The sequence below is a fragment of the Bubalus bubalis genome, chromosome 3 (genome assembly GCF_019923935.1).
Source record: "Bubalus bubalis isolate 160015118507 breed Murrah chromosome 3, NDDB_SH_1, whole genome shotgun sequence".
In the NCBI taxonomy this organism is placed as follows: domain Eukaryota; kingdom Metazoa; phylum Chordata; class Mammalia; order Artiodactyla; family Bovidae; genus Bubalus; species Bubalus bubalis.
The window spans coordinates 111,155,171-111,167,727 of NC_059159.1; the positions used below are offsets into that span (position 1 = coordinate 111,155,171).

The 12,557-nt window shown below is 35.5% G+C and overlaps 1 protein-coding gene across 1 annotated transcript in view; it reads right to left on the reverse strand.

Annotated features, from left to right (window-relative positions):
* Window positions 1-285: 285 nt before the first annotated feature.
* Window positions 286-12,557, reverse strand: part of ALDH1A1 (aldehyde dehydrogenase 1 family member A1) — a 53,460-nt gene continuing 41,188 nt past the window's right edge. The window contains exons 11-13 of the mRNA XM_006067683.3: window positions 7,395-7,552; window positions 6,017-6,091; window positions 286-890 (exon numbers count right to left, since the gene is read on the reverse strand). Coding sequence (XP_006067745.1) covers window positions 818-890; window positions 6,017-6,091; window positions 7,395-7,552 — 306 coding nt within the window. The 3' untranslated portion in view covers window positions 286-817. The remainder of the gene's footprint in view (window positions 891-6,016; window positions 6,092-7,394; window positions 7,553-12,557) is intronic.

Consider the following 12,557-nt stretch of genomic DNA (forward strand, 5'->3'; position numbering starts at 1 on the left):
ATAATGGACCATCCACTATTAACCTATTTTCTATATCACCTAACATAGTGCCCAGAACTCTATAGAAACTCAGTAAATGCTTGCCGCCTAACTCAAATGTTTGCTATTAATTTCAAAAATTCTTCCAGAAAATAAAATTTGTTTCTTTACTTATTTGAGAATAAGTAGATTAAACTTAATTTTTAAATACATCTTTATGCTCAATTTAACACTGCTTTTGAGTAACAGGGACAGTAAATCACTATAGCCAAAAACTCTACTTAAAAAATTCACAATGAACAAGAATCATGCAAGGTTGTTTTTATTAAGCTGTATGTTTAGGTTACATCTAAGTATTTCAGGCATTACTTCACTTGACAAGCAGACATGAAATTTTAGGAAACATTTCAACAAATTCCAAGGACTGAACCACTATGGAGAACAGAACATACATAGTCTGAAGTTAACAGGTATGGTAAGTACTTCAAGGGGTCATCAAGAGAAAGATGCTAAATGACAACTTGTCCTCTTCTATAAAGTGATTATCCTAGGCAAGTAGCTACAAAGAGAAGCACATAACTATTACAGAGCTAGAGAGATTGCATCCAAGTCCATTATTTTTATTTCAGGGAGGGCTTGGGTGTCATAGCAGAAGGCTGATGATTCTTTCAGAATAACATACATGTCAAGTTTTCTATGTGTAGTATTAATGCTAATATGATTAGCTTATGTTTAAAGAATCAAGGAAAGAACAATTTTGCATTTAAAACCACTAAGATATATTAGCCACTGCACGAGATGCTTAACCATTGAGGAGTCATCTCTGTACTCTCATAGTTTATGAGTTCTTCTGAGAAATTTTGATTGTGACCGTCTTGATTTCTGTGTATTCATGGAAACCATATTCTCCCCTAGAGAGTAGAGAAAAAATGCACAGAATTTAGCAGAGCTGTACAAATACATCATGGTCAATGACTTTGTCTAAGTTTGTTCCTTCTTATCTGGCTAGGGACAATGGAAAATATTTTCTGTTGTCTGTGTACAGAAGCATTTCAAAAGGTAGCTAGCCTACCATAAGATATCTGGTCTTATACAAATCCCTTTTGGGAAAACTTTTTACCTTTTTTTTTTTTTTTTTGCACACTTTAAATGATCATGTACACTCAGTTGACTTTTAAGGAAATTGTTTATTTTTGACAATTTTTTCTACTTGACTATAAAAATGCTCACCACACACAAACATAAGCCCAAGAGGAATTTTATCATTTCTAGTTTAGGTTCTAATATATAAGATGGGTATATTACTAGAGGAAATGTAGTTATATTCAAAATATAATCACTTGGCTAGTAGGGAAAAATTGTAAATTCAAGTTCAGTTTAGTGTATTCACCATTTCCAATTGGTCTAGATATGAGGAAGTGGCTAAAAATGACCAGGCTTCTATTTTCGTTCTAACTTACCCTAGTAGTAGTAGTAGCAGTGTTGCTCAGTCGTGTCTGACTGTGAACCCATGGACTGTGGCCCTCCAGGCTCCTCTGTCCATGGGATTCTCCAGGCAAGAATACTGGAGTGGATTGCCATTCCCTTCTTCAGAGGATCTTCCCCACCCAGGGATCGAACCTGGGTCTCTTGCATTGCAGGCAAGAGACCCTGCTTAGCTTAGCTTAGCTTAGCTTAAAACAGAATAGAATATTTTCTAGTTATAGTAGTATCTTTTGATTCTTGGCAAAGGCAAAAACACCCCAGAATAAAGCAAAACAAAAAGCTTGACCTTATTGTTACAGGTTTGTATTTCAGTGTAGGGTTGATTGTTTTGTTTTGATTTGAGAAGGGGAGAGGGTTCATTGGGCTAAAATGTGGGACTTTTTGTGGATTTTTTGATTCATGAAACCCCTGTCATTTGCTATATAACTCTTAAATCCAACCCAAATGACCAGTAATTAAACTTGAGTCAATCAATCAAAACTCTGATATCTTCCTATCAGTTTTATTGAGACCTCCTACCAGTTTTAGAAACTGTGATTTGCCCTTCCTTAAAGAGATAACTAAAAACAATTAGGTTAACATATTCTCTGTATTGTTTTGATAAAAGGATTAAATTACATGAACATAAGAGTACTCTTAAAATCATAACATTCATGCACATGTAGACTTACAGAGGAAAAAGATCTTGATCCTTTTCTACCCCTCCCGTTGGGTGATGTAGACAGGTATGTAGAAGACATCTTTTTCTCCCGGGTAACCTAATCCTCTTACACTGATTATTTTCTTGGACCATTAAGCTTCTGAAAATACCTTCTAAAAGCTTCAGTGAGCATGTTCTTCAAAGTAATTAAAGGGTTTAGCCCCAGTTGTCTGAAACCCATTAAAGGATAATATTTTAGTAAGTATTTTTATCTCACAAAGTTAGATATATTAACCCATGATTTTTGCCAATAGACTTTCCATTGTATTTTGGGTTACATGGACACTTGAAACTCTCAGGAGAGTACAAAGTGTGATAATTGTCTTACTTAAGCTGAAATAAACCTTGCTTCTTAGTATTCTGATGTATAGACATTCTTGTCTTGATATAACACAAAATACCTGTTTACATTTCTCTTTATATCACTAGTCTATGAGTTATTGGTTCTGTGCTTCTAAAATTGTCAATGTACCAGTCACCTGGCACTTGATTCAAATGCTGATTTTACTTCAGCAGGTCTGGAGAGAGGCCTGAGACTTTGCATTTCCAACACACTTTTAGATGATACCTGTGCCTCTATTCCAGGGTGCACTCTGGAGTAATAAGATGCAGTAACATATTATGCCTGTTTTTTACCCTGTATCCAGAAGTTAGCTTGGCACTAATTAATTAAGTAGGCACAGAGGAAATGTTTGCTGAACTGGTTTGGCAAATATAGTCAAGCAAAATCTTTTCATGTTAGCCCACCAGTTTATGATACTTTATTTCTCCCCATTTCTGAAAGGGACAGGAAGAAAGAAACATCTTGTGAGGTGTTGAGAGCCAATTAAGTTTGAAATGGCATGCTAGTAAAATCTCAAGTGACCAATGTTAATCTAAGTAAAAATGAGTCCAATTACACACAGAGAGGGATTTCTGCCATTTAACTCATTCCAGGGCTAACGTCATGATAGGAGTGCCAACTCTGCTTTGGACACCCAGCATCAGTACCTCAGTGGGGTCTGTATACTATTATTTTTAGCTCTTTAAGGACTCTGTTGATCAATGATCAACCAGATGATCAATTCTACCTTTCTATCTTTGAGGATAAACTGTACCTGAACTCTTGGGAGTCATTTGAGATTATTGCTTCAGCAATGCTCTTTAAACATCTTGCAGTGGATGACTTGTTAATTAAATTTGCCAACTTTGGTTTCAGATAGACATTAACACTAGAATCCTCAGTTGGGATTTTTGAAATAAAAATTACAGTATAATGTTTTCCTTTATATTTTCAATAAGGCAGTTATCTATACCCATAGTCCACATTTTTGGGGAATAATTTATGGTCGATTCTCCTTTTCATCCTTCTCTTATTTGATTTCCTTATGTCTTGAACATAAAGTTCGACTAAATTGTATCTAAAAATCTAACAAAATTTATATGTCTAGTCTGCTTTAATTATTTCATCCCTTCTGATTATTTTATTTTCAACATTCCTAGGAAATTGTATTGGATATCTGGGCCAGCAATCAACTAATATTAAAAATAATCTAAGTTTCATTATAGTTCTTTGTACAAAGTACTTAGTGCTCCCAAGGGACTCCCCAATAATGGATATTATACAGAAAAAGAACTTGGGGAGGATGAACTATTTGTTGAGTCCCCACTTTGTGACAGTTACAGCAGGAAGGAATGAATAGGAAGTATGTTCTCTAACTCTCAAAACCATCTTAAAAGGAACATTAACATTTCCCTTTTAAGTAGAAGAAAACAGAGGCGCAGAAGTTAGATAACTTGAACTGGGTTGCAAAGCTAGCAAGTGGTAGAGTCAGGATTCAAATGCAGGCTGGTTTCCAATTATGCTTTCTCAGCTATGTTGTGCACTTTTGAATTGATCTTTTGCTACTCTACATCTCCAACAATATTCTAAAGCTATCCATGGCTTCTCACTGCTCCACTAATAATCGTAAGCTGATTTTCTTGAATTCAAGCCTTCTTAATCTGTATCCAATTTAACTCTGAAATCACACTTCCCCCATAATTCCCTACCAGCCAGGCAAATTCACTAACCCCTCAATATGCCACCTGGAATGTTCCTTCACAAATGGCCTTTTCTCTACTTCCTAACATCTGACACTTGTTTCCTGCCCTAGATCAAGTCCTATCTTTTCTGTTACGTCTTCTCTTATTCTATCAACTGTCTTTATCAACTGAATTTCCACAGGAGGGTTAGAACCACAGAATCTTAGGCATGGAAAAGAGTTCATAGACCTTTTACTTTCTTCCCTGACTCCTATCCCCACCACAAATGCTGACTCACAGATGGGAACAGTGAGACTTAGAGAGATGCTGAAAATGTTATAGTCTAGAGGTGCACAGATTTTCTATGCTCTAATACTGAACTCTGCATTTTAATTGCTTCTCTACCTCCATGACCTATGGATTCACAGTCTGTTACTATTTATTTCATAGTATGTGTTTTTTTTCACTGTATATATATATATATATATATATATATATACTGTATTTTTCACTGTATATATATATTTTGTTTGTTTGTTTGTTTGTTACAGGTTCCTCATGTCACTACAATTATATGGAAGATGGGACATGGTATTGTGTTTGTAGGGCTCCAAGGACCTCATATATAGACTAACTACTTAATAAAAGTATATTGAGAAAGAGAATGGATCATTTTAACACGGCCCCCTTTCAATGGCTCCCCAAAGACAGTTGTTTCATTGTGATATTGTTTTATTTAAATGACAAGTACCTAGCTATTTAATACTCTCAGACAGAGGCTAATTTTTACTTGCCATTTTACAAAATGAGCAGTTTCATTGTTTGATTTCATAAGGTTTGAATATGATGTGACTTTTCTTTATGATTTTTTAAATTTATTGATAAATGCAAGAAAATTTTAAGAAATAAAATGATTAAAATTGCTTGAGCAAAATTGATCAAATGTAACCACTACTTGCCATGCATAAATAGGTATGTGTATATTTTAAAAAGTCAGTATGTCCCAGTTTGAAAAGAAACTGAAGGCTCATAAATTCATTTATATAATATATATATCCTCAATGTAGTCATGATTGTAAAATATGTTTTCCTTGAATAAATTTTCCTTTCAGTTTAAATTTTAGAACCAAAAACAACTCATTCAGGTTATTTAAATTTTTAGAGTCACATCTCTACAAATACTAACAATGAGAATCATTCCTCCTACACTGAAAAGTATTTTGAGATAAAGACACCTAATTTGTTCATTTAAGAGATATATTCAAATAGCTAAAGCATTCTTATATTTGCACACTTTTTACAATCACCAGTTGGTAGTTTCCACCCCCTTTCTGGAAATGTTTCCCAAATTACATTCATGTATCCAGCAAACAAAAAGTAGGCGATATTTCAAGAACCAATGTAAAGTGCTTAGTATGATCCCTTACAAAAAGTTTAATAAATAATATTTCCCTCTGCCATCACATTTTTGCACTTTTGAGAGTAAATCCAGCATTTAAAAACTATTTGACAGTATAAATCTCCAGGAAAGCACAGAAGCAGGTTTTAATTTGAATAGTAACTTCCCTGGTGGCTCAGATGGTAAAGAATCCGCCCTCAACATAAGAGACGTGGGGTTCAATCCCTGTTTTGGGAAGAGCCCCTGCAGAAGGAAATAGCAACCCACTCTAGCATTCTTGCCTGAAGAATTCCATGGACAGAGGAACCTGGCGGGCTACAGTCTATGGGGTTACAAAGAATGGGACACAATTGAGTGACTAACTCACTTTCAAGGATTATCATAATTCCTTCAGAGTGATAACCATTTTTATCAAGATAAATATTTATCTTAATGAAAGTTATTCTTACAGTTCTCGACCATTTCCAGACATCTTGAATCCACCAAAGGGGCACTGGGCAGATACCACACTATAGCAGTTCACCCTGAAAAGGAAAGAAGTACATTATAGGTCATACTTAACCTATTTAGAACCCCTAAATTTGGAATTTTTGAAATTCAGAGAGTTCTTTAACAACTCTATTAATTTTAATGTTACATAGTCACTTTAAAAAAAATAACACTATAAATTAGAATGCAGGAGTGTAAGTATATGTATATATACTGACTACAAATAAAAGCAATGATCCGATGCTATGTGTGGATAGCCATGTTGGCAGTACACCACGTCCCTGAGAAGTTATAGCTTGAATTATAAAAGATAGAATACCAACATACCGTAAGTGGATGGATATCATTTGTGAGAGATTAGAGTTTGTAGGATGAGTGTTCTTTACTGCCTATATTCAATAAGCTTTGTGGTACTCTTATGGGTTGTCTCCTTAGGCTAGAATCAATTTTCTTTTGTAATTGTAATATATCTCATATTACTTAGTTCACTTTTTTCATTAATTAATTGAAAAAATTGCCTAAACAGAGGCTGTGGCAGGAGTTGAATTTCATGATATAATTTTTTTTATCCTTTGCCATATTTTTAAAAAGTTTCAAAATGTCTATATGAACAAATATAATTATAAAAACATGAATAATTAGAATTAAAAAAAATTAAAAACTACATCCAGATTCAGTCACAATCACTGATATAATTGGTGGATTTGATGCATACCCACCTCCACCAACATCAGTGTAGATATTTTTAAAGCTCCCCAGACAATTCTAATGCACAGCCAGTGTTGAGAATCACTGCTTTAGAGTCTGAAATAGTCTGAACCTCAGCAGTCATTTATTATGTGATCTTGATCAATTACATAAACCCACTAAACTACTGTTTTTTTGTCAATAAATTTACCATACCAATTAACAGTTGCAATAAGGTAAAATGAGAAAATAAATGTAAGGACTACAGTATGGGGCTTATGGAGAATACACAGTAATGAAATACTGACTGTCTCATTGCTTCAGAAAAAAAGATTCTAGAGCTATTGAGAAAGACAAGGATTTTTGGCTGCCTCCCAAACTTTTCTCTCACAAATGATATCCTCCCAAACTTTTCAACATCTCAAGGATAAATACTTTTCATGGATTTGGGTGTGACATTATCAGCAAGAAAAATAATCTTGGGCTGTTACTGGGACTGAGTGGACAAAGTACAATTTGATGGAACAAAAAAAACTAACAAAGCAGTACAGAGACTAGGGGCTAGGCAGAGGATTCAGTGTGAGAGTCAGAGAAAGTAGCCTGCTAATGTGGTTAACATGGAAAAGGTGACATTACATAGGTTTGACTTACCACACTGTTCCAGACTGCAAAGCAGAGGAGACTGTGATGGCTTTATCAATATCGTTGGTAAAAATTCCTGCAGATAACCCATAGAAAGTATTGTTTGCTCTCTTGATTACATCATCTAAAGACTTAAACTTCATGATTTGCTGCACAGGTCCAAATATCTATACAAAAAGAAATGAATTAAATAAGTCAAAGTAATAGATTACAACTAAGTATTTGGATATAATGCTTATAAATATGTCTAAATAATATGTAAATAAAATATTTATATTTATTATATTCAGTTCAATTCAGTTCAGTCTCTCAGTCATGTCTGACTCTGTGACCCCACGATCCGCAGCACACCAGGCCTCCCTGTCTATCACCAACTACTGGAGTTTACCCAAACTCATGTCCATTGAGTCAGTGATGCCCTCCAACCATCTCATCCTCTGTTGCCCCTTCTCCTCCTGCCCTCAATCTTTCCCAGCATCAGGGTCTTTTCAAATGAGTCAGCTCTCCGCATCAGATGGCCAAAGTATTGGAGTTTCAGCTTCAACATCAGTCCTTCCAAAGAACACCCAGGACTAATCTCCTTTAGGATGGACTAGTTGGATCTCCTTGCAGTCTAAGGGACTCTCAAGAGTCTTCTCCAACACCACAGTTCAAAAGTATCAATTCTTCAGCACTCAGCTTTCTTTATAGTCCAACTCTCACATCCATACATGACCACTGGAAAAACCATAGCCTTGATTAGATGGACCTTTGTTGGCAAAGTAATGTCTCTGCTTTTTAATATGCTGTCTAGGTTGGTCATAACTTTCCTTCCAAGGAGTAAGCATCTTTTAATTTCATGGCTGCAATCACCATCTGCAGTGATTTTGGAGCCCAGAAAAATAAAGTCAGCCACTGTTTCCCATCTATTTCCCATGAAGTGATGGGACCAGATGCCATGATCTTAGTTTTCTGAACGTTGAGCTTTAGGCCAACTTTTTCACTCTCCTCTTTCACTTTCATCAAGAGGGTCTTTAATTCCTCTTCACTTTCTGCCATAAGAGTGGTGTCATCTGCGTATCTGAGGTTATTGATATTTCTCCTGGCAATCTTGATTCCACCTTGTGCTCCTTCCAGCCCAGTGTTTCTCATGATGTACTCTGCATATAAGTTAAATAAGCAGGTTGACAATATACAGCCTTGACGTACTCTTTTTCCTATTTGGAACCAGTCTGTTGTTCCATGTCCAGTTCTAACTGTTGCTTCCTGACCTGTATACAGGTTTCTCAAGAGGCAGGTAAGGTGGTCTGATATTCCCATCTCTTTCAGAATTTTCCACCGTTTATTGTGATCCACACAGTCAAAGGCTTTGGCATAGTCAATAAAGCAGAAATAGATGTGTTTCTGGAACTCTTTTGTTTTTTCAATGATCCACTGGATGTTGGCAATTTGATCTCTGGTTCCTCTATCTTTTCTAAAACCAGCTTGAACATCTGGAAGTTCACAGTTCACGTATTGCTGAAGCCTGGCTTGGAGAATTTTGAGCATTACTTTACTAGTGTGTGCTGCTGCTGCTGCTGCTGCTAAGTCACTTGAGTCATGTCCGACTCTGTGCGACACCAGAGACAGCAGCCCACCAGGCTCCCCCGTCCCTGGGATTCTCCAGGCAAGAACACTGGAGTGGGTTGCCATTTCCTTTTCCAAAGCATGAAAGTGAAAAGTGAAAGCGAAGTCGTTCAGTCGTGTCTGACTCTTCGCGACCCCATGGACTGCAGCCTACCACTAGTGTGTGAGATGAGTGCAATTGTGCAGTAGTTTGAGCATTCTTTGGCATTGCCTTTCTTTGGGATTGGAATGAAAACTGACCTTTTCCAGTCCTGTGGCCACTGCTGAGTTTTCCAAATTCGCTGGCATATTGAGTGCAGCACTTTCACAGCATCATCTTTCAGGATTTGAAATAGCTCAACTGGAATTCCATCACCTCCACTAGCTTTGTTCGTAGTGATGCTTCCTAAGGCCCACTTGACTTCACATTCCAGGATGTCTGGCTCTAGGTGAGTGTGAGTGATCATACCTTCATGATTATCTGGGTTGTGAAGATCTTTTTTGTACAGTTCTTCTGTGTATTCTTGCCACCTCTTCTTAATATCTTCTGCTTCTGTTAGGTCCATATCATTTCTGTCCTTTATTGAGCCCATCTTTGCATGAAATATTCCCTTGGTATTACTAATCTTCTTGAAGAGAATTTATATTCAGTATTTCATGTAAATATACTTATGTTTTATATTGACTATAAGGCACTTAGCACATAGTAAACAATCACTAGATGCTATTTTGTTATCAACAAAAATAATAAAAAGTACAACCAATATCCCTCAAACCACAGACCATTATAAGCTAGAGCAAATATTCCTAAAAAATGTTAGCAATTTGTGTTCACCAATACCTACAAAGAATTATATACCATCACCAAATGAGGTTCATTCTAGAGATGCAAGGCTGATTCAGTATTCAAAACTCAATCAGTATATATCATATTAATAGAATGAGGAAAAAAATACCACATAATCATCTCAGTTGATGCAGGAAAATCATTTGATAAAATCCAATCTCCTTTCCCCCTCAACAAATTAAAAATAAAAAGGCATTTCTGAACCTGATCAAAGGCATTTATGAAAATCTTACAGGTAATATCATATTCAATGGTAAAGACTGAAGGCTTTCCTCCTAAGATAGAGAGCAAAAAGACACCCATGTTTATTGATTTTATTTAACACAGTGCTGGAATTATAGCAAGTGAAAAAGGCAAGAAAAAGAAATAAAAAGGCATACAGATTAGAAATGAATAAAATTGTTCCCATTTGTAGATGACATAATCATCTACATATAAATTACCAAGGAATCTGCAAAAACCTCCTAAAATATCTGAGTTCAGTGATGTTACAGGATACAATAAAATATACAAAAATCAAGTACACTTGTATTAATACATACTAGCAATGAACATGTGCATATTGAAAACAGAAATAACCATTTACTCAAAAAATACTTAGGTATAAGTTCAATAAAACATTTATGGGACTTGTATACTGAAAACTACAAAGTGCTAATGAAAGAAATAAAAGAAGATATACATAAATGGAGAGACCTACTATGATCAATAACTGGAAGTTTTAACACAATAAAGATGTTAATTCTCCCCAAACAGACTGATATGTTTAACATAACTCCTCTCAAAATTCCAGCAAGATTTTAAAATACTTATGAACAGGTTATTCTAAAATTTATATGGAAGAGCAAAAGAATTAGCTTAGCTAAAACAATTCTGAAAAAGAAGAATAAAGTTAGAGAATGCAATCTTTCCAATTTCAAGACTAATTATACAGCTACTAAAATTAAGAGAATATATTTAATATTTTGTAATCATATATAGTGAAAAGGATCTGAAAAGGAATCACTGAACCACTTTTCTGTGTACCTGAAACTAACACAACATTATAAATCAATTATACTTCAGTAAAAACAATTACATTTTAAAAAGGAGTATAGGTAGTGAAATAGACACATAGGTCAATTGAAGGGTAGAGAACATGGAAATTGATACACACAAATACACATACACAGTTGCAAAAATAATGAAGTGAAAGAAAAACTGCCTTTTCAACAAATGATGCTGGAGCGATTGAACACATAGACAAAAACAAACAACCTTTACTTAAATCTCACACCTTGTATAAAAATTTAACCTAAAATGGATCACAGACTTATGTGTAAAACATAGACTATAAAGCTTTTAGAAACCATAAAAAAAAATTACACAGAAAATGTTTTTTTTGGATCTAGGAGTAAATAAAGTGTAGCTCATAGGAGTTGACACCAAAAATACTATTCATAAAAAGAAAAATAAATAAATTGGATTTCCTTAAAATTAAAAACTTTGGTCTGAGAAGGACCCTGATAAGAAAATGAAAAGACAAGCTACAGCCTGGGAGAAAATATTTACAAACCACAGAGCTAAAAAACAGTTAAGTGTCTAGACTGTGTAAGGAACTCTCAAAACTCAACAGTAAAAAGCAAACACTCCAATTAGCACATGGGCAAAAGAAATCAGACATTTTATCAAGGAAGATATCAGATGGCAAATAATCCTAGGTAAAGATGTTCTATATTACCAGAAACTGCTGCTGCTGCTGCTAAGTCCCTTTAGTCGTGTCCAACTCTGTGCGACTCCATAGATGGCAGCCCACCAGGCTCCTCTGCCCCTGGGATTCTCCAGGCAACAATACTGGAGTGGGTTGCCATTTCCTTCTCCAATGCATGCATGCTGCTAAGTCGCTTCAGTAGTGTCTGACTCTGTGCGACCCTATGGACAGCAGCCCTGCAGGCTCCTCTGTCCACAGGATTCTCCAGGCAAGAGTACTGGAGTGGGTTGCCATTTCCTTCTCCCTACCAGCCACTAAGGAAATGCAAATTTAAACCTCAATGAGCTATCACACCTATCAGAATGATTAAAATAAAAAATAGTCACAACACCAAAATAGTTAGCAAGGATGCAGAGAAACTGGGATCATTCATATACTGCTAATGGGAATATGAAATTGTTCAGCCATTCTGGAAGATTAGCAGTTTCTTAAAAAGTTGTATCTACCATATGACCCAGGAATTATATTTCTGGGCATTTACTCCAGAGAAGTGAAAACTTACGTTTACACAAAAGCCTGTATACTGATATTTATAACAGCATTATTTAAAGTAGTCTCAAACTGGAAACAGCCCAAACTTCTTCAATGAGTGAATGGTTAAACAACTGTGGTGAACTCACTATGAAATACTCACCTATAAATAGGAGCAAATTATTCTTACATGCAACAACCTAGATAAATCTACAGAGAATTATGATGGGTGAAAAAAAAGTCAGTCCCAAAAGGTTGCATGACGTATGAATTCACTTACGTAACATTCTTGAAATGACAAAATTATAGAAATAAAGACGACATTAGAGGTGAAGAGAAAGCTGAGGATTGAGGATGGGGTTGCCTAGGAGGATATAGATCTGGCTACGAAAGGGAAACATGAGAAATTTATGTGATGATGAAATGTTCTATGTCTTGACTGTATCAATTCAATGTTAACATACTCTTTGTGATATGATAGTTTTCTAAGATGTTACCTATTGAAGGAAACCGAGTAAAG